Source organism: Tympanuchus pallidicinctus, unplaced genomic scaffold, assembly GCF_026119805.1.
Source record: "Tympanuchus pallidicinctus isolate F22 unplaced genomic scaffold, pur_lepc_1.0 scaffold16, whole genome shotgun sequence".
Taxonomy (NCBI): Eukaryota; Metazoa; Chordata; class Aves; order Galliformes; family Phasianidae; genus Tympanuchus; species Tympanuchus pallidicinctus.
In genome coordinates, this window is record NW_026294679.1 from 10,273,187 (window position 1) to 10,296,444 (window position 23,258).

A 23,258-nucleotide genomic window follows, 5' to 3' on the forward strand; every position below is an offset into this window, starting at 1 on the left:
ACTAATGCATTGTCAGTCTGTTAGTGGTTAGGCCCCTTAAACTCATAAGTGCTTCACAGTCATGAAACACTTCTGATAAACCTCTGCTTTCATTGCAGAACTTCTCACTCTGAGAACATATGTTTTTATTTCTTTGAAACTGATTGAGTGATTTGCTGCTATAAAGGCTTGTTGCTAGTAGCAGAACAAAAATACCACAGTGATACTTGCTGGGGGGAAACAGGCATTTATTTCTTTTACATGCACCTAGAGGAAACTTTCTGCAAAAGGTCTGCTGGGCTGTAAAAGAACTTGAGGATACTTGGATGGCTAGGGATGTGTGACAGACAGGTCACATAGACTCATGAGACCCTTTGGATCTGTTGGAATGGGGAGAATTTTGAAATCCTCTTGTTAGAAGTAGACTGAGAAAAATATCCTTAAAAGTACTGCAAATCTGTGAGCTGAGCAGACTGCTAAAAAGCCTTTCTGACCTAAGAGGTTATTCCTCCTCCTGGTGAAACCACTTCTGTTTTAGAGTAGGATATCATGATCCTCCCCAATACTCTGAGCTCCTGTTATTCATGTAGTCCTAAGATCTGGATTTTGACTTTATCCATTTCAGCTTCCTTCTCCACTGCCTCTGAGGAAAAAGAATAAAACATCCAGTTCACAAATATTTACCACAAATAGTCATCACCTGTTTATCTACTTAATGCAGTCAGGAATGTGGTTTTATGGAGATTTTTCCACATAATGTTGGAAAAGCCACAGAGAAGAAAAGACAAGGGAGGAAAGAAATGGCAAGAAAAGAGTTCTGCTGGCTTGACTGAATTTCTCAGCCCAGATTCACTGTGTTAACAAAGTCAAAGCTCTGCTTCTGTGCCATAGTGTTCAGTGCATGCCTCATTGAACTCTTCACTAGGCTTCACTGCAGTAGCACCCTGCATAAGCTGGGCTGAAGGGAAATTTGGAGGAATATCAGTCAATAAAACCTTGCTGTGAAAGGATGTCCTCTGGAGGGGGTTTCCTGCAAGGAGCAGCAGCTCTTTTCTCATCCTCATTTATGACAATTCCATGGTGCTTTTGAATGCTTTTTTTTTTTAAGCTGATCAGGGCTCTGAATTGAAGTTGGTTTAAGGGAACTCATATCCTTCAGGTAGGGAGAAGCCCCTGTACTGGCTGCACTTGGATTTACAATCTTAACGTAATCTGGACAGCTTTTTGCATTAATAGTGATGGTTGCAGGATACGAGTTTGTATACAGAATGAAAGAAGACAACAATCCCTGCCCCATTCAGTGTAGTTTGGACACTGAAATTGTAAAGAGAACATTTTATTACCTAAGCTTGTCAGAGCTTGGAGTAAAATCAATCATATGTAGATGAGAAAGTTGCAACAAACAAACAAAGAGCATCATTGCTGTTAGATCTGTGTATTGTTTTATCAGTTCAGACTTAGATTGTCTGTTGTTTTGTGTTTGTTTTTTTCTCCTAACAATATCAAGAGTTCAAGGTTCTTTTCAAATTTGTATTCAGTCCATTGTGGTTCTTTCTCAGAGAAAAGGGCACATTTGTTTATTGCTTTACACAGCAACAAAACTGAGCGGCATTAGAAATGACTATAGATTCTCCAGCCTCGGGAATCTGAGCTCTTCTGACAGAAGATGTCTCTTCCTGTGGCCTCGATCCAAACACGTACTGCTCCCTGCATGGGCTGCAGCTCACAGCCAGAGGGCAATGGTGCTTCAGGAATAGGTGTTCAGGAACCCTCAACAATTCTGTCCTAGCAACAGCCTGGAAACGAGATTGTTCTTCTTCATTTAATTGATTTGGGTAAATGGATGACACCGTTACTTGTGTGTTATTAAAGCATTAATTTAGCTGTTTTCCTTCCATTGTGTTCCTTCCTGCTGTTTGGATGTTATTACAGCAATATCTCTTTGGTAGAAACACCTTCCAGACATGGACGGAAATCTTCAGTGATGCTCATTCTTCAGCTACCTGTCTCCCATGTCCTTTAATAGAAACTTTGAGTGAAGTGTTGCTCTGCCAGTCCTCCCTCTGAACCCATTGCCATTAATACTGAGCACTTCTCCTATCCGTGTTCCTAAATCTCATGCCTTCAAGGGGAGCAGCAGTCTGTTTATGCTGGTGCTAGTGACTTCAGATAGCTAAAAAGGTGCAAAGGAGCCTTAGTGCAATTGAGAGTCAGGCATATTTATCTCACTGATGATATTGGTGAGGATCTGTCTGGCTTTTTTTTTTTTTATCGGATAGGCTTTAAATTACAGACCTGCCTGCTAGGTTTAATTCTTATGCTAAAACACCATAGTTCTCTGCCATGAGAAACTGTCTTGATAAACTGCATTGAGGCAGAAGGCAGATGCTGAATATGATCAGACTGTGTTGGCTTCATGTGTTAGCACTCATTGATTCATGCAGTCATGCAAATGTCAGTTCTGAAAAGAACATTTATTTGCATCCTAAAGTTAATTAAATCTGTTTTATCATTCAAGAGGGCACAGTTAGATGACAAATAGTGATTTTGAATTCATTTTAGTTCATTTTGAATGGTCGTCGAAAATACAGATTCAAGTCTGAGATGTATATCTGCATCCGTAGGGTTCTAGATATCTACAAGGCACAGATTTACTGGAGGACACTTGGGGGTTTTATATTCTGTTAAGATAAACTGGAATGACCTGTACTTCTGAACACTGGTGCAGTTATAATCATATGCCTTCCTAGATCCATCATTCAAAGTGTTGCTAAATCCGTCCTTCTCTTAGACAAATCCTAGCTCGAGTCCTTGGAATACTGGGAAGCAAGTAGAACTCCCTGAAACAGAAATCTGTTCTTATACCATAGTTTAGTATTAGAAAATATTAAGTTAGTAAAATGATAGTAAGACATTACTATCTGTGGCCACGGTTAATTATTTCTAGAGGACCTTTTGGAAGCTACAGATCAAAGGTGACTTTAAACATAGGTACCTTGATTCCAACCTACTTAAGGTCTGGAAAGTTTGCAGAGCAGAGAATGTAAAACTATGGGTAATGTTTACTGTTGCTGGCATGGTTGACCTTAAGGTGAAGCTGTTAAAATTAAGGAAATCCTGTGCTCATGTTGTAAGTCATCTCTGTAGTCTCAGAAACTTTTCTGACTTACCTGATAATTTCTTATCTTAAAGCAGTGGGATTTCAATAATATCATGTAGATTTACAGTTCTTCCATTACAATAAGTTTGTCACGTGTTTTCAAGCAAAAGACCTCCAAAAGGGATTTCTTTTCTTTGATTTTTACTTGTACACAAACATAAAATCAGGAAATTTACCATGAGTTTGGAGCAGGGTTATAGAACTTCTGGATTCAGTCTGTCTTTAATTGCAAGGGAGGACTTGTAAATAGAAGAAATAAGTGAATACGCAAATACAATTCCTGTTTAAACCAGTAAAAGTGGTCTATATTTTAAACCATTGTCAGTGAGAGACAGATAGTAGGCTGCTTCACGCTGATAAAACAAGCCCTGCTGTTAAATGTTCTGCTCTTATTTTGATAAGTACATTATCTATTTCACCTGAGTTCTTTTCAAGCAGGCAGAAAATACCATCAATATATGCAAATTCCAATTCCCAGGTACCTGGCAGTGACTTGGCTAGCTGATTGCAGGCTAGAGCTGATGCCTTTCCTGTTTCCATATTTTGCTATACTTGCTCTTGCTATGGCAATCCAATTGATGCTAATGCTTGTTGATTGCTGCAAAGCCTGTTGTGCCAAATTGTAGGCAGCAATTTGTTGTCAGCATCAGTGTTCTGCATGCACCAGCCTGTAGCCAAGGAATTCATTAAATTCCAAGACTGCGGAGGTGAACGGAGGGCTCGTGCATCTGTACAGAGATACGGTACAACAATTCATGTCATTTTCTGGGATTACATTTCTGTAGGGCCTTTAATGAGCCAGACGATTTGCAAGCCTGAAAATGACACTGTGAAACTTCTGTGCTTAGAACTATTTTTGCTGTGCAAAATCCTATCATTTCATTCTCTTGAGTTTGAGAAATCCATGCGTAGTCAAACCTAGTGAAGTCAAACTTCTGTTGCCCAGATTTGTGAGTTCTAACAGGAAACAAAATTAGAGCATGAGTATGGATGTGTGTAGTAAGAGATCACAGATGGTTACTGCTGTATTAAGTTGGACTACAGATATTGATCCCCTCTGCAGCAGATCTCACTGCTCTGTTTTGTTTTCACCTGATTACATAACATTGTGTGTGTAGAGTGTTACAGCCTTTTTAATTAGAGTGATACAAGATAACTTAGAAATACAGTGCTGCAAAGTGTTGACAAATGAATTACAAAAATCCAGGAGTGCCACTTGTGTGTAAATATTTGTTTTCTGTAAGCAAATCAGAGTGGTGTTATTCTTCATTATAAAGTGTTTCTACAGCCATAGTGTTTTTAATCCAACAAGGATGATTAGAGGACTGCATGGCAATGGGAGAATACGCTGTCTAATGCTTCCAAAGCAATTAAGCAACATTCAATCACTAGCATCTGAGTAAATAGATTCATGAAAATTCAATCACAAAAACTGAGGAAAAGACCCATTTAGGTCATCTGGTTCATTGCTGTTTCCTAGAGCATGTTCTCAATTACTCGTAGCTATCCCAAGCAGCACAGCTGCCAAAATGTTCTTATGGAGCAGTTGTGCAGTTCATTGTATTTAGTTTTTCCACGTGATGTGTAGCATTAGTTGTTTTGTTGCTGTTGTTAATGTCATCTTTTAAATTGCTGTTTTTAGATTACATCAAAACATTTATTTTCTTGAAAAGTTACAAGCGTGGGTAAAAAATTGTGATAAAAGCCCTCTACATGTCCACCTTATGAGTGGCTGAGATCCTTGGGTTCAGCTCAGAGAGGAGGAGGCTGAGGGGAGGCGTCCTGGTAGCCCACTGTTCCTCTCAGTGAGCGGAGTGGCAGCAGTGAGCTCTGCTCTCTGGTCACAGTGATAGTGCCCCAGGAAACAGCATGGAGCTGTGTCAGGAGAGGGTAAAGCAGGCGTTAGGGAAAAGTTCTGCTCCAGAGTACAGTGGGCATGGCCCAAGCTGCTGGAGTTCAGGGATTGTTTGATCTGCGCTCTCGTAGTCTGGTGGTCCTATGTGGAGCCAGGAGTTGGACTCTCTGTGATCCATGTTCTAACTCTAGTTGCTAACACTTAGATCTCCACACACACGTGCACACAGAACAGGAAACATTCAGCGTACACACAGCCTGTTCTTTTTTCTCCTTATTTTGTACAATTTTTTCCTTCCCTTTCTCTGCATTTGGTTCTTCCGCATCACATCCCCTAATAACTTTTGTACAATCCACAAATGCTATTCCTTAGCATGGCATAATGAAACCCATTCCTCCATGTGCAGTAACCCAGCTCAGTCTGCAAGGCAGTCTTAGTAGCACCTCTCCAGTTGTCTATCTGGTGAGCCTCCACCCCACTTTGGCCTGATGGTTATCTTTTGACCAGTTCTTAGAGGAGCCAGTACAGGGATTCCACTGGCTGCACCCATATTATTGAGGGTTTTGGTCTCCTGTTTTTCTTCGTTCTTTTTTATGTATCCAAATGTAAGCCTTTAATCATATAATCTAAGAATATTCTAAACCTGTTTTGTTTCAACATTTGGCTACTTGATACAAAGTTACTAAAGCTAAGAAGTACCATTCTAAGATTAAAGGTCATACGGCAACTGGAATTTTGGAATGGTGTCTGTGAACCTCTGGATGGCAGTTCTTAGAAATGGTGACCCATTAGCTTCTCAGTTATACTGTATGGAGAAAGCTCAATAAAAGGAATGAATGATTTTCTGTCCAAACAGTCCTCATTACTGAATGACTAGAAAACTAACCATGCAAACAGAATACTGGATAAACAGGTTTTATAATTGAACATTATTTATTGTGTGTTTATCTGAAAGCAAAAAACAGTTGGAAATGTTGCTTATTTTTTGTGGAACTGAATCAAACCTAGTCATAGCTAAACCCAAATTGGAGCAAAAGATTCCATTCTGATTTATTGTTTCTAAAACTTTTCTTTTTTCTTTTCTTTTTATTTTTATTTATTTATTTATTTATTTATTTGCAACATTTCCACTTCCAAACCAAAACAGAAATTACCAAATACCCTCTGTACCTTCACTCTGCTCCTTCAGAGCGTAGGTTTTCCTCTGCAGCTTGTATAACATGGTTTTCAAATATATCAAACTGTTTAGCACTTCAGTTTTCTAAGAGGTAACTGTGACAGCAGTGGTTGAAATAGGTGAAGATCTCTGGCCTTTATCATATTTTGGTTTAGAGATGAGCTAGAGAAACACTGTTGGACTGCCTAGGGAGAACAGATAAAGCAGTAGCTCATGAACTGCCTGGAAGAATCGTAATGATCTAGTTCTACTGTTTGGACTGGGATGTATGCAGGGTAACTTTATGCATAACAAAAGCTAAAGCAAGATGAAGAATCTGTTATTCCATCATAAAAAAAATCAGAAACTCTAGTAAACATACTGAGGAAAATCACAACTTGTATCAGTAGCAGACAGTGTGAGCTAATACCTGTGTTAATTCTTTTTTCTTTTTTAAATGTTTGTGTGTAACTCTCTTTTAATGTTCAAACAGTGATTATGGATATGAACGTCACAGCAACGGGCAGTGTTTACCAGCATTTTGGTATAATCCATCTTCCTTGTCAAAAGACTGCAGCCTTGGACAGAGTTATCTCAACAGCACTGGGTAAGTGGTGCACTAGACAGTATTTTAGCCAGAGCAGACACTTCACAGTGAACTTCAACCCAATGATGACAGCATTTACCACTGGTGACTCAAAGCTGGGTGAAGTCCTTGGGACTTCTTCATTATTGAATTTTCTGGGGTGCACAGTAATGCCCTCCAGATCACCATCACATATGGTCCAGAACTTTCTATGAAAAATGATGTCTTAAAGAAACTTGAGTGGAAAATGTAAGGCAAAGGCCAGACCACTAAATCTCTGAAAGCAATCCTGTTAAAATCATTCAGGATCACGTGAGCCAGAAAGGGTGGGAAATAAATTAGAGGAAAGAGATAAAACTGATATATATGTACAAAGAAGTAATATATGGGCAGTTAGTCCAAATGCTGATTGTTCTTCAGCTCTCTCGAACATCAATAAAAGAAGCATTTTGTATTAGAAGACTGACCTCAAACTGCATTTCTCATGCAAATGACTGAAACAAAAGTATCTAAGATGTTTTGGGATTCTGTACATTCAAATACAGGCATAATCTGTCGTCTTCTTCCACTTTATCATTACTGTAAGTTCTGGAGGCTTACATCTTTAGAATTGTCTCACTGCTGATGACAAAGGAATGGTTTTGAGACATGAGAAAATCTGTTTAACTACCTAAAAGTGTAATAATATAATACAATTATACTGTATATGTATATTACTTATTTATAACTTTATAATTATCTAACTTATAACCTACATTGTCATAGAATTCTATGTTTTATGCAATATATGTAGTATGTGGTATACAGCTGTGCTAAATATTACCTGTCACTAACAACATTATTAACTGCTTATACGTTAGGTATGTGAGGAATACTTGGCTGAGGAAAATCATAAAACGTATTTGAGAATCTGCTTTCTTCCAATTTCCTTAGTCTAAAGAAACCTCAGAAATGTACCCCTGTTCCCAGTTAACCCTGCTGTGCTCCCTGTCAGAATCTTGTATAGTTTCTCTCTTTACCTTTGCAGGTACCGAAAAGTTGTTTCTAATAACTGCACGGATGGTGTGAGAGAGCAGTACACAGCAAAACCACAGCAATGTCCTGGCAAAGCTCCCCAGGGACTTCGAATAATAACCTCTGATGGCAAACTGACAGCTGAGCAAGGACACAATGTCACTTTTCTGGTGCAACTGGAAGAGGTAGGCTCTACGGGTGTATTTCAGTCTGAGTCATGCTAACCGAAGTTTTAAAGTGGTGGAAAGGTGAATAGAGTATAGGACAAAAACAGCTCCCTTATGTATCTGTCGAAGATACTAGATATAAGGAAAAAACATTTTTACAATAATGCTGGTGAGGCACTGGCGCAGGTTGGCCAAAGAGTTGGTATCTCCACTCTTGGAGACATTCCAGGTCAGACTGGACCAGGCTCTGAGAACACCTAGCTGTAGGTGTCCCTGTTCATTGCAGAGAAGTTGAACTAGATAACTTTTAAGGATCCCTTCCATCAAAGGATTTTATGATTCTCTGCATACTGGTTAAGTGCCTGGGGGTAAAATCTCAAGATGTCATCAGCACTGAGTCTGAAATTGATTGCAGATGCAAAGCTGACTCAGTCTCTGACTGGAATCTGTGTTCCTGTTATATCTCTAACGTAATTTATTACGCCACAGTACTCCTCTTTCCATTTATGAGCCTATAGAAAAAAAGTTTTTTTTTCCACCTGTTTTCTCTGCTTACCACTTCCTTATCTGATAATTGTAGGCTCCTAAATGATAACTCCTACAAAGTAATTATTATATCTTTTTCCCTAATCCAGTTTGATTTCTTTAAACTTCTACCCTTTGTCATGTGCAATTGGACAATAAATCCTAAAACAACTATGCTTTTGCACTGGGGGATAATGCATATCCTTTTAGAGCTTTAGAGTATTCATGGAAATTACTTCTGACCCTCACCATACCACATGTCATTAGTAGTGAGGATAGAGAAATGAGGATGACCTCTGGTGCTGAGTTTTGTAGGGACATGTTGGGGTTTTTGCATTCTACTACTGATATTTTCCCAGTAAACAAGTGTCCTGATCTGCAAAGACAATAATGTAATAAATCGTATCTAACCTTAAGCAGTTCTACAACTGGAATGTTCATTTTCTCCAAAAAGTGGTCTCCATTACAGTAGTTAAACTCATACAACATAGCTACTGCAGATGCCATCATAGCAGTTTGAACATATACTTTGACCAGGATACATTATTGATTTCTATGTTTAAAGATGAAGAAAAGAAGAACAAAATGAGATTTAAAGCTTTCAAACTTTATTTCAAAAAGCATACAAGCAACCAAGAAAGATGTTTTTATATTCTCCCTCTAGAAGTGTTTATTGCTGCCTTTCTATTCTCAGAAAAGCCTTACAACAGACTAGGAGAAAGAGATGGGTAACCTAAGACATCAATCACAGATCTGTCAAGGAATTATACCAATAGGGGGAGATGCAGTAACTCACGCATTGGGAAACTCAGAACAAATTTCCTGCTTTGAGTGTTTGAACTCGCATATCTTGTAAGAGTGTCCTTGACACTCTGTTACACACAAATCTGTTGTGAATTGTACTGTGTTTTCAGTTGGTCACGATCTTTTCTGATAACACTGTTTCAGTTTTCATCGGAGTTTGGATGCATGCTGTGCAAAACGAAGTATGTAAAGCATATTTTGATAAGTGAGTCAGCTGCAGTGGAAATCTAAAGGGGACCCGTTTTGGGGGATATTTCATAAGGAGGAGTTTAGGAATTGCTCTCAGCACTGAAAAGTATTGATCAGCCTGCAGCCTTGGTAATTACTTCCCTGCCAGATGAATCCTGACCTTCTGCTCCTAGATTTGTCAACGTATAGAATTTGCAGAATTTTGGAGGTGAATTTGACCTAATCTGACAGTGACGTTTGGGCTGATGTTACAACAAAAGAAATATTCAACAAAGATGGAAGTTTGTCCAGTTATGTGCTTATATGATATGAGAGAATAAATTGTAGTCATAGGAACGTATTTTTACATACACTAAATTATTTCTCAAATAAACTATTTCAGTAAAAAAAATCACACCCTCACCAGGAAAGTTAAATAACGCAGTAAAAGAACCACCATCCTGTCATAGAGCAGGTATCAAATTCACATAGTTGCAGAACTGCTGAAGCTGGAAGGGATCACTGGAGTTTGCTTAGCTTGATTAGTGTGGACTTTGTTTCGTCCAACGCCTGTGAAACTTTCCTTCCTTTACAAACAGGATACAAGATACAAGCCATTTTCTGTTGAGTTGTGCCTTGTACCAGTATACACCACAGTATAATCTAGGATGTTTACCATCCAGCCAGTCTGTGTCACCCACTGTTGCTGAAAAGAAGGCATCAGGCATGCTGAAAAAGGCTAGATATTCCTGTGTGTGCATGTGTATCATTCTCAAGGTCATATGGAGAAATTCTGTCCTATTCAACCCCCTGCAGTAATGGCCAATATTTTTAGTGCTTGACGCTGGTAGGGACTCTTTGACTTTTGTTACAATCAACATTTTTCAGGATATAAAACAAACAAATGTAAACCTTTGCTTATGTTATGTTTTCATCTTGGCATCTCTTGTATCCTTCTGAGGTGGCTTGTTTGAAGCCTTCAGATCTGCAGAGCTGTTCCAAAAAACATAGCTTCCCAACTCACTTTGTTCAAGCTTATGTTCCACTTAACAGTTTTAAACTAAAAGAGGAGAGATTTAGATTAGACATGAGGAAGGTATTCTTTACTATGAGACTGGTGAGGCCCTGGCATAGAGAAACTATGGATGCACCACCCCTGGAAGTGTTCAAGGCCAGGCTGGATGGGACTTTGACCAATCTAGTCTAGTGACCAATCTAGTGGGAAGTTTCCCTGCCTATGGTGGGGTGTTGGAACTGGATGGTGTTTAAGGTATTAAACCCAAAGCATTCCATGATTCTGTGACAAGCAAGTAAACGATAAGAAGCTGGTGAACCACAGCTTGAGATAGAAAGTATTATTTTCTTTTTGGATCCTACCTGGGTCTGAAAAGAGATGCAAACTTTAGATGCAGGCTCACTCGAGGCCCTGAAAAATCACTGCATTTATGAAGTAGAAGGCGATATCTGAGAGAGGAGTAAAATTGTGGCAGTGAAAACTGATGTTTCCACTAAGTTGTGGGAATCAGGCAGGATTCACAACACAGGGGTTTCTTGTAGAGTACCCTTATGTCTGCAGTGATGCTCAAGGCTGGGACTGCAGACTGTCATTCTAATCATGACAGAGTGTCAGACTGGGAAGGTTCCTCCAGGTTAGTTCACATATTAGACTACATACAATCATTGTGAAAATCTTACTGTATGGAAGCAGTCAGAAAGCATCAGTGCTTCCTTTTATAATTAGCATGTATCTCATTGTACAAAGTGTTGTGGAAGTATTTAATAAGCAGAGCACCATAGTTAAGCTGGTAATTTTGTTCTTAAATTCCCATTGAGCAAAGGAGAATAGTCACAGTCTGTCACTAACTGGCAGAATGGGAGAAAATCAGCTGTGCTTTAAAGGCAATTTCCCATTGCCTCAAAATGATGTCACTTTAAAGGTTAATCCTTTGTCCTGCTCTGGCCTCTTTATGCTCTGTACACAGATAAAGATCAGGTTGGTGCCTTTCACCTGTAGCACTCATCTAGAGTTGCTTCTCATCCTACATAACCTTAATCCTTGCTTAATTTTTCCTCAAGAAAAAGAAATAATAATAATTTTAAAAAATCCACTCAAATAAAATGCTACAAAGACATTTTTTCCAGTCAAATTCTTAAACCCAACATCCCTGACATATTTTCCTGCTCTGCTGTAGAAAATAGAGGAATTTTGTTAAGCAAGTGTAATTTCTGCATGTCTTCCTCATCACATGGTCATGAAGATCTCTTTCCTGTCACAAACCTAGTTGTTATTTCTATATTTCACTTATTGTTATGAACATCAGACATTTGTGTTTCTTGCTGCACTGTTTCAGCAGAGACACTAGAAGCAGCAGCTTCCAGAACAACTCTGTTCAGCACAATGGCTTTCAAACTTGTTTTATCTGATTGCTCATATGTCTTTGCTGAAGAAAAGGTTGGTAAAGACATTCAGGGCAGAATGGTTCAGGGCTTTGGCTGTTTCATTACAGATAATTCATGGAGAAACTGCCTACTCTAATTTATTTTTTATCCTGACAAATTGACAGCCAAAAGTCTTTGACATTCCAGATCTGCTTCACCTCTCACTTGCCAAAGTCACTCCACTGGCTTGCATTTGACTACTTTCTTCTTCTATATGATGTTTTGATTAGGTTGATATGCGGGGAAAACTCTTTAGTTCTTACAGTTTTAGCCATGGACTGAAATTCAGGCAATCTGAACTCGTTCCTGAAGTACTCTCTGAGCTATTTCTGTGTGAACTTAAGTAAGAAACTTAACCTTTTTCCTTTTTCCTTCATTTGAAAATAGAACTTCGCTTACTACCTCATGTCTTCCAGGCTATTCATATTTATGCTGAATGCTTATAAGGCCAAAGAAATCTCCCGTGCTAAGTGAATATAAAAATAAAGCCCTGGATTTCTTGTAGACCACTGTGGCTTTCTGTAATGACTTTCAGTAAGTGGTTACCCAACGAACATTGTGCCTGGGTGCATTTAATGAGCTCAGGGGACTCTGCTGACAAAGGAACAGTGCTATGAACATTTCCCTCCATGGCACTGTGGCCTGGTGTAATTCAGAATGCAACTCAGCTGAAATCTCTGGAGGTAAGCTTAGTGTTAGGATTGTTTTGTTGTTGCTGTACTTAAAATTAAAGATGCGAAGCTAGTAGTATATGAAAGCACATGTTTTTCAGTGTCCTACTGTGTTCCCTCTTTGATATCACAAGTTAGTAAAGATTATGAAATTCTGAAACCTTTATCCTAACTTTAAACACACATTGTGAATCATGGCTGTTTATCTTTCTAACACCAACACATTCCTCTTAATAGCACACAGCCAAAGATCAGTACATCCCCTCTTCCATACCACTGTCATCTGAATTATAATTGCATTTTCTCTGTTACTGACGATGACAAGATTGTTAGGTGAAATCAAAGCCTTTCATGCATTTTTTTAATCCTCTGCTAAAATTCCATGAAAATGTATAAATGTTGACCTTTCCTTCATGATGACACAGTGCTACAGTCTTCTAATGCACCTCCAGTTGCATAAGTTGAATTATTTGGTGTAATTCTAATTCCTGTAGAGCACAGATCTAGTCCTGTAGAAAAAGTTCATAGATGAATTGTGTTGGCAGAACTGGCAGTCATAACGAAACATTCAATTAGTAAAATTTACTGTGTTGGTGTAGAAAAAGAAGTACATGTACCCAGCCTTATAAAAGACACATTTTTAATCAGTTTCTGCTATTAAAGTTAAAGAGCATCTCTTCATAAATGGGAATTTGAAAAGAAAATGTGATTTTCTGTATTTGACCGAGTTGAACATAAGCATCTTTTTAAAATAAGTATATGCCTTAAACAGACAAAGTAAAAAATTATCCCGTGTACAGATAATCGGTTGCAATGGAAATGTTTGATGGATGTTTTCTAATGGTGACAGGAAAATGTCACAGTGTATAAAGGGTTGCTCTTAAGGAAGCACAAAACAGATTTCTAAAACATTAATTCATGAAGACAGTTCAACAGTGGTGTCTGTCTCTTGCAGAGGATAATTAAATTCATTTTCAACATGTGTAAGGAAGGAGTCACAATTTGATGCATAATTGAAGACTTAAAAATTAAATTTGAAACATGGGAAACAAAATTAAAAACCTTGAACTGTGTTTCATTGTTTTAATACTTCAATTTATATACAAAGACTGTAAGTTAATAAGGAAAATTCATGATTAGAAACTCCTGGGCAAAATTCACATAGAGTGTTTGTGATGAGTTTGAATGAGCCTGAACCTCAGATACACTGAAATACCAAGACTGTATGAAAGTAATCAAAATGTAACAATATTGTTATGAAGTATATAGTCAGTTTCTTGGCATATCCCCAGGCAGGAAGCTTCATGGAGTTTGTTGGAAACATCTGTGTCTTATGAATCCTCTATTGTTTTGGCAAGATACAGGAAAAGTGTGTATTTTGGTTTGGGGAATGGAGAGTGTTCTGTTTATGCTTAGAAATTCTGTAGGCATTTAATGAGAAAATCCCTTAGAAAACAGTAAATTTCCAATTTATAGTTTAGCATCTCATGGTGTGTAGGAAGAAGGCTTAAGATGGGCCTTGGGAAAAATTGTTTTTAATTCCCAGGTGTTCTTCTCTGGCTAAAAGGAATACTCATATGCTTGAATTTCAATATACACGTATGTCTTTGGCTGAACTGAAAGCTTTATCAAATGTGCAGTTTTCAGATATACCCAACTTTGTGCATATTGCAATGCGTTATAAAGAAAATATTTTATATTTTACCCAATACTTGGTAAAAAAAATCCATCCACTGAAAGTACTTTTATTTTTCCAACTATTATAATTGTGGTTGCCTAGCATAGTGTGATTAAAATGAGGCACTGAATGCACAGATATCACCGCAAGCAGCCATCTTGTCAAATTTTTCCTCAGTGCTTAAGAGCACTGGCATTAAAGACCTCTTCCAGTAAAGGCTAGAGAGGATGCCCAAAGACAGCTCGGCAATGACTGCATTCAAGTGCTTTGCTGTGACAGCAGAAATAACGCAGTAGCTTTTGTGTCTACCTTAATCGGGCTAAAAGCTTCAGAAACTCCTCTCATGTAGTGCTGGACTTGTCAAAATGCTGAGGAGAAGCCAGAAAAAAAAAAGTAAAAAGAGAGATTTTTAGCAAGATGTATGTATATGCATCAAATTGTTGCAAAACAGATCCTCTCTTGGAAAATCAGCCACATGCAAATGGCTCTCTGGAGCTGGGGTTGATGTAGATCAGGTGCAGGTTGTAAGGAAATGTTTTGATTTTGGCTTTCCTACTTTGTCTTCTGGCTCATTCTGCCCATACTCTTTCCTGGCACAGATAAAACATATGAAAAATAGATAAAATCACAATCTCTTTGTTTTTCTGACTTTTTTTCTCTCCTTTCCTAAGATAGAATTTTAAATGTCAGCCTTTCAAAATGTGGCATTTTCAGAGAAGTGTTATAGCCTGGGTCTTACTGAAAAGAAAGTGCTTTTCCAGTTCAAAGGGCTTTAAAACAAAACAGAAAAAGCTAAGACAAATGAAATAGGCTGTGGGAACAGCAGCTCAAGTTCTTCTCCAATTAAATTTTCAGATGTCTCTGTCAGCATCTTTTCTCCCAGGGGAATTTGGAAGAAAACTTGAAATCTAAATCCTGCATATGTTGGAAATGGCTCCCTTCCCTGGCAGCACCTGTAGACACTACAGGTTTCATGGCTATAGAGAAAAATGAAGATGAGAAGAAAAGTCTGTTAGAACATGAATTTTGTCTCTTGCTGAAACAGAACTGTTCTAACGTGGTATCGCACTTTTCATCTTCTCTGCTACTTCAAATATGCAGAGGAAGATACCTTGTCCTGAAATATATCTCAACTGCCTGACCTCAAATATATTCAGATATGATAAAGCCAGCGGGGTCACTATGGCAGTGTGGTTTTAATCATACAGACTGCTTTTGTCCCAGCAATATGGCTTTGCTGAATAATTTTTGAATGTGTCATCTCTTTTCAGTTAAAAAAAAAAAAAAAAAGAAAAAAAAAAAAAAATTAAAACCTTAGCAATGATGGGCATAGAGGAACTGGAAGAGCTTTCAAGGGTCCTTCAGAAAACTGATGTATGCTCACCTTTGTCTGTGGAGGCAAATCCCATTTGTTACATGTTGGCTCATGTCAAACATGTTGGCTCTGCATGCTGGCTTGAAGTCAAAATACCACAGAACAGTGGTAGATGTGGCACTGAGGGACATGTTTTGGTGGGCATAGTGATGATGAGTTGATGGTTTGATTTGGTGATCTTAGAGACCTTTTCCCACCTTTATGTTTCTATGATTCTATCTTGTTTGTAACTTTGCACATCCTCTTTCATATAACTTGTGTCACTTAAGGACTTTACTGTCCGTACCTTCACAACTTGGAGAGAAATGGCATGGGGTATCTCTAGGAAGCTCCAGGCACATGCTTTTGTCAGGGGATGCCTTTCTCTCTATACATTCAGTCTGCGATACTCCAGAGCAGAACAATACAGTTATTTTTGTCTCATCCCTTTGGAAGCAACTGAGCTTCCAGCAGGGTGCCAGGGCAGTGTAATGAGTACCACTTTAACCTCTGAAAACAGTGTCTGGAACAATTTATCTCTCTTGCTATCCTGAAGTAGAGCTCGGCTGCCCCCTTCCCATTCAGCCATGCTTCCACCATTTCTGTCTTCACAACAAGTGATAAAAAGACAGAAGGAACATGAGGAATGGGAATGATTCTGTTCCGGTTCTCTCACATTCACACATTTCCCTTTCTGATGTGAATACCTGCCTGATGCCAACCATTTACATGGGTACCTTTTCTTCTAGCTGGGCATCCAGAGGACTGTTTCTATCACAGAGTGGTAAGGAAAGAAGGAAACCAAAGTAAATTAAGAGCATTTTCAGCCAGTTTTATGGACTGTCCTCAGCTATTATTTTAGTGACAGTGGCAGCTGCCTCGGGATCAGCCTGGTTGTAAGCTGCTGCATAGCAACAGGAAGCTGGGACATACCCCATGTACGCATCATGCGGAGCCTCTGAGAGGCACTCCCAAAAGGAGAAAGAGTGCTTTAAATTGAGACAAGATTCTACATCTCACCTGAAGGACAGGGGGTATGAGGCAGCCATAGTTGCTATACAGGGCAATGTAGGCTGTATTTGGTCATGAAAAGCTGCCCTTATCAGACGCATATCACTGCCTTGTGATATCAGAAAATCTTGTGTTTCTAACATATAAGAAATGGGTTATCTTTCGTTTTTTGGGGAGCTTTTATTGTGTTTTGTTTGTTTGTTTGTTTGTTTGTTTTGTATTCAGTTGAGGCTTTCTCTGTCTGATAAACTAGCTTGCAAACAAAAAATCAGAAACTTGCTTTTTGTCTGGAAAGCAGAATGAAATAATGACATCACCCTCCTCTTTTGGGTTTTATATGTCTTTGAGGACCGTGTGGCTTTGGCATTTGACAAAACCACATGCAGCAGACTGGAATTCAGTTTCAAGAGCAGAAGATTAAAACCTGTTTTAGGATTGGTTTGCATTAAAGAGGCATGAATAACACAGATCTCTGATATCCTTGGCTTTGGTTTAAATTTTTACCCCCAGCTGTGGATCTTATTTATTTACTTATTGTAATTTATTTTAACAGCTCTGAAACCTGCTAGATTAGCAGCCCAGGAGAATAATGTCAAAGAGTGGCAGTCTGAGTTGCGCTACAAACCCACTCTGATAGGATTATCTCTAGGCAGGAGGAGAAGAGTTTAATCAGCCTTGTCAATTCATTAGCTCTCCTCTTCTGAGGCAGTCACAAAGGGTGCCACTTAGTGTCAGTGGTGTTGGTAGCTATTCTGAAATAAATACAAATCAGGCTCACTTCAAATCAGGCTGCTGAACAAGCTGTAAGCTCCTGTAACTGGTTGTTATCATGCAAGACTGAAAAGGTTCTTTTAACACCCTGCTGCTTAGATAGGGTTGACCCTTCCCTGAGGACTTCTCAAAGTTCCTTCTTGCACTGTTTTATTTACTTTTTATGATTTAAAATGCAAAACGCATAATGTGATTTGTTCTAAAGACTCCTGAGACAGTTACCCACATCCTTAGTGCTTGCTGAGTGTCACTCCCACTACAACACTGCTCTTCGCAATAAGGAAACCTGGAGAAAGGAGCTGGAATGTTTACAAATAATGCCCATCTTTCCTGACAAGCAGGAATGCAAGTCTACAGCATACACCTTCTGTAATACTTCACCTTTAATAATGCAGCTGAGTTAACCTGAAGAAGGATCACTTTCTCTCCAGTGTCTGCTGTGTAAGTTGATGAAGTGACCTCTGCTAACATCAGGAATGTGAATATGCTCTGGATGATCTGTCTACATCACTCCACTGATTCAGTCTCTCACAGTCATTTTCTGTAGCTCCCACCAGTACTCCTGCTGACATCAGAGGCTGTGGACTGACATTCCAACAAGTCTCTTTCAGAAAAAAGAAAAGAAAAAAAAAGTATATTCTGACCCTTTCTTTTTTCTGTCACCACAGGGAGATCTCCAAAGATCCCTCATTCAGGTGGATTTTGGCGACGGCACCGCTGTTTCATATGCCAATCTCAGCTCAACAGAAGATGGGATCAAACACACCTACCAGAACGTGGGCATATTCCGAGTGACCGTGCTGGTGGAAAATAGCCTGGGATCTGACAATGCTGTCCTCTACCTGCACGTAACATGTATGTATGTTCATACACACTGTTAGCTTCTGTCATTCCTAGAAAAAATTATCACTTGCTCTGAGAGATGATGGTTGGACTTTGTATGTGGGAGGATGAAGTGATGGGAGATGGTGAGAGTTTGACCTCCAATGGAGGACTTCAGAATGAGAGGAGACACAAGGAATAACAGTTTGTTTTTTGAACAGTGTTTAACCTCTAACTTTGGGTGGTCCAATCTGAGACACCTCAGAGTATTATCTTTCCCTTTCTGAAATGCACTGTGGTTGGCATGTTTACAGTGCCAGAAAAATAAAGACATCTTTTATTCACTTTTAAAAACCTTGACTTTCCCTTCATACAGTGTTTTGCCCTTTAATGAAATGCAGCCACATTTGGGATGGAAACTTGTGCATTTCAGTCTTTCTGTTGTCATAGGAACCAAAATCCTGGTGTTAAAAGAGTATAACAAGAAAAAATGTTATCTTCACATTGCTCTTTTGCTATTCTTTTCAAACTTTTTATATGTTGGCTCTCTCTGATTTACACCTGAAATGTATCTCAGTCTTTGTATAAAACCAGCAATGTGTTCTTTCATCTTTATTCTTGCACATGCCTGAGAATCCAAAATGTTTGACCGTTAGTGAAATTTTGTAGTATCTCTGGATTTTGTTTGGGGCCATAATTTGTTTTACATTGTGTAAGTTTTTTTTGTTGTTGTTGTTTGTTTATTTTGTTATTTTTGTTGGGTTTTGTTAATTACTTGTATTCCAGGCTGTATATCTATGTGACAGATTTACTGAAGAAAAAAAATACTTTAAACTTAGTTATTTTTATGTTATGCGTATAGAAATACTACTTAGCCTCTACTAAAGTAATTCCACATATTGCCTAGATAATTCAGCACATTCCACATTCTGTGATTCTGGTTTTGGAGTTACTTCACTTAGCATGAAATCAGGTGCATCTTTAGGGGAAGAGGGCAGTTCTCTAATGGTGCACAGTCGTATCAGCAGATGGGACCAGTGGGATTTGTAGGTGTAGGAGACAGCAGGTGTATGTGGGAGCATGATGGGAATAGTAACAAATCCTTCTCTGAACTTCTTCCTTGAAAAAGACATGAGCATCATGTACCATTTATGATTCCCTTACCTGATACTGGTCTGCCATAAACTTTTGTGTCACAGAGTCCTTCAGCAGTGTCGTGTGTTTGAAAAACTCCTATCTATCTTGCAAAAAAGAACTCTGCTGATAAATCAGATTGTTATCAAGCTTTGGTTCTTTATTTATATATTTATCCTGAATTACTTCTGCTTTGAAGCACTGGCGAGGCAAGGTAAGGTCTCAGCTTTTAGATAGCTACTGTTTTTTTGGTTGGTTGGTTTTGTTGTACGGTTTTGAGAATCATTGTATGATAGAAAAGGAACTCTGCTTAGAGCAGATTTTTATATGCTCTATATTTATATTTTTACATAATTTCTTCAGCAACTGAGGAAGCACGGGTTTGGTCCAGTGGATAGTGCCCTTGTCTGCAGAGGAGAGGTTCTGGAGTCACACTGTAGTTTGCCTTCTTGCTTGTGCTTGGGTGCTTAGCAGGGGAGATGCAGGATGCAGCAATCCTCCTCCTTCTGCTGCTGGTTATGAAAGTCACCTCAACACGAGCTGTGGTCATCTTTTTTTTTTTTCCCAGTCTGTGTAAAAGGTCACTGGAAACAAATGGAGCAGTGTTTTGGCAGTTGATATTTCACAAGAGGTTCTGACAGCCTTCTATGAACAGGGTTGGTAATTGTTTGCTGTTTGACAACAAAGGTCCATGGGGACCTTTGCATATGCTCAGCCTATCTGCACAGTAATGAGCCCCTATAACAATAACCACTCTGTTGTGCAACCACAAAATAGAAGAAGAAGGCAGGGAGGCCCTCACCCTTACTCGCATTGGCTTTCTGGGTTGTAGCTAATTTAATTCATTTTCTTGAGCCATAGAAGGCTTAAGAATTGTTTTGTTTTTTAAGAATTTGTTTTAACAGTACAATTAAGAAGCAATATCCAGATGTCTTCATGCTACTAAGCAGCTGATAAATATATATTTCTGAGTTGTGTTTAGATAAAGTCAATATGTGACTTCAATATGTCACTGCATTATCATTGAAGTCAGGCCTAGATTATAGGTGTCTGACCTCCAGAGAAGCCACAGCCTGAAAGATGTGTTTCACTTTCCTCTGTCTGCGAAGAATTAGGGACCTCAGAGCAGATTACAAACAGAGTATGGTGCCATTCAGACTAGTAATAGATTTGCTGAAGGCAGAGTTGTACAATAAATTCATAAAGCCCTCATAAAGCCTAATGCCCAGATCTACAAAAGCTTCTGAATCTATGGAAATGCTAGCTTTGCCTCTCAGCTCTCTAGTGAGCAAGGCTACTTTATGTAGCTTGGGGTGCATAAGCATGAATCTGGCCTCTTGGAACTCTTGTAAGGCATTATTGTATTGTATTGTTATTATTATTGTATTGTGAGGCAGGAGTATTTTGTTGTGCATGGACTGTACTTTGTATAAGGCATACACATTGAAATAAGTCTCTACAAACTTACCTGGAAGGGTGCAGACTCCTAGCAGTTAAGAGCCCATCCAGAATGAGCTATCCCCATCTGCTGGCCAGATAATAGTTCAGCATTTCAGCCACTTCGACCCATCATCTATTTGAAGAGAAATGTTGAGGCAGAATTGGCTTGTCAGAGCCATTCTTTCACATTCTTTCTAAGCCAGCACATGGCACAGGTCTGAGGAGGGGTTGGGTGTCCTCTGCAATGTGGTCTTTTTAACTGTATTCAGAGCGACTGTGTAGTTATTTTGGAGTGAACTTGATTTTACACAGGTGTCATTGTCACTGTCACAACTGTCACCATATCAGGTGTGAGGGAATGTATTCCTTTAGAGGTCTGTGCTGGTGGTACCTGGCATTTGGCAAACATCCCAAAGGATATCAGAGCTGCAAAATATTCAGCTTGGGAAGCTGCCATTTCTCAGTTCTTAATGTCTTGTAGGTCACAGAAATATACATGAGCAGGGAAATTCCATTAAAATCAGAAGGATGAAATTCCAGCTTCTTAAGAATTTATAAAAGGGACTGCTGATTATTGAAGGAAATATGAGCCACACATCTGTGTCTATAGCAGTCTTTGGTTAGTTCCATCATGAGTGACTCTTAAGGGGGCTGCGTTAGGTTAATCAGTGGCTGAGTCTATACCACAAAGAAATCTACATTTTAGTAATGAATCAGAAGGAGTGGTTCTTGTTTATAATGGCATTGCTTATACAGTCTGGTTTAGGTGAATTTTTTCATGCCTCTCTGCATGTGTGTAATACAGGATCAGGGGATGCTTGCTCTAAAATGTTCAGTGTTTCTCTTGGAAAGCCAGGTTCTAAGTGATGCTATGCATGTGATGTTTTCAGAAAAATCCTCTCCTAAAATATAAAAGATCCTTTAGCAAAATATCTCAATTTCACATGGACAATGCAGTCGACCCTCTCAGGCTGTGGTCTCCACTTCTCATCACTTAGAAGCTCACAGATGTAGGAAATGAATTTTACTTGTTTTAGAAACCCATGTCCCCATATCACCTGGGAAGTCTTTTTTTTTTTTTCCTCTGTCAGTTTTAGAACAATTGCTTTGTTCTCTAAGTGAACAGTCAGAACACGTTTTAAAAAATAATCTAGAGGACAAGATGCAATAACAAAGGCCCATCTGTCTCCAAAAGATGAGAAATATGTAACCCTGGGCATAATGTCACTTGTCAAATGAATTATGTTCTGTTTATATTAAAAAATAAAATAGTTTATTGTGGAAAAGAGGGAGTATAGGGTAACATAAAATGAAAGCAGTCAGTGAAAAATTGTGTTCAGACAGAATTTCATCCAGTATGAATAGATACAGTATTACTGAAGTTCACCAAATCATAATAATTTGCATCAACAGAAATGTTCCATGTCAACTGAAGCCATTTGTCCTGCACATTTTTATGTCTTCTTAATGAAGACCCTGTTCACATATCTGGGCTCCGCTTCTATTATTTAAGTGGTATGTACTGTTCCTGGATATTTGACATCCGTGCAATAAAGAACACAAGATTTTAGCACTGGTACAGGTGTGATAAATGTCATGCCCTGTGGCGATTTAGGACACTATTTCCTCAAACCAGTAGGTCTCCCCTCAAGTCCCCTCTATCCCAAGTTGGTGTTTCACAGGGAGGGATGACTCACACCTTGTATCTGTCTCTGCAGGTCCCTTGGAACATGTTCATTTATCTCTTCCATTTGTCACCACGAAGAACAAGGAGGTCAATGCCACGGCAGTACTGTGGCCAAGTCAAGTGGGAACACTTACTTACGTTTGGTGGTTTGGGAACAACACAGAGGTTTGTATTCCCTATGGATTTATATCAAAACAATCAAGGAGGAATTCTGACTGGGAAAGGAGGAAGAGAAGGGTCTGAAAATGCCTCTAAATAGTCCTCCACACAAGAAAACTGGAAGTCAGAGGAAGAGACACTAATTCTTAGATCTTTGATGTACCAACACTGAAATATAGGAACCATTTTGTGATTACTGCTGTGACTTAGCTGCAGGTTTATTGGCATTTCATGCAAATTGTCAGCAGCTTTGTACTGGCATCTTCATCCAAGGTAGATATATAGAACCAAGGTCCCAAAGTGCTTCTAGTATGCTTTTTCCCTCACTCACTATGAAAGCAATAACAAAAGCTGAAAATAGCATACAACACATTCTGCTGCCTCTGTGCTTGCAGAGTTAGTAAATCTGCACTGGCATTGCAACTGTTATTGTATGTGCTTTTGTAGCAGCAGTACCCAGGCACCCTTATTAATCTCTAAGGGGAGAGATTCTCATGGCTTTTGTAGGGCTGACATGGGCCTTCAACCACATGTTCTTCTTCTGTACAATGCAGGTCAGAGGATTGCATCAACATTTCCTGCTTTATTTACTTCTTTGCGATTAAAGTAGAATTTGAATTTCCTGTTGCTTTGTCCCTCAGATGATGGAAAATTCACTGCTTCTTTCTTACTCTCTCT

General features: G+C 38.9%; 1 protein-coding gene across 3 annotated transcripts in view; it reads left to right on the top strand.

The window, feature by feature from the left end:
• The window catches only part of SORCS1 (sortilin related VPS10 domain containing receptor 1), a 269,815-nt gene that overhangs the window by 222,224 nt on the left and 24,333 nt on the right, over positions 1-23,258 (top strand). For all 3 annotated transcript variants that reach the window (XM_052677145.1, XM_052677146.1, XM_052677147.1), the window contains exons 17-20: positions 6,644-6,757; positions 7,764-7,935; positions 18,007-18,193; positions 22,453-22,586. In XM_052677145.1, the coding sequence (XP_052533105.1) occupies positions 6,644-6,757; positions 7,764-7,935; positions 18,007-18,193; positions 22,453-22,586 (607 nt within the window). The remainder of the gene's footprint in view (positions 1-6,643; positions 6,758-7,763; positions 7,936-18,006; positions 18,194-22,452; positions 22,587-23,258) is intronic.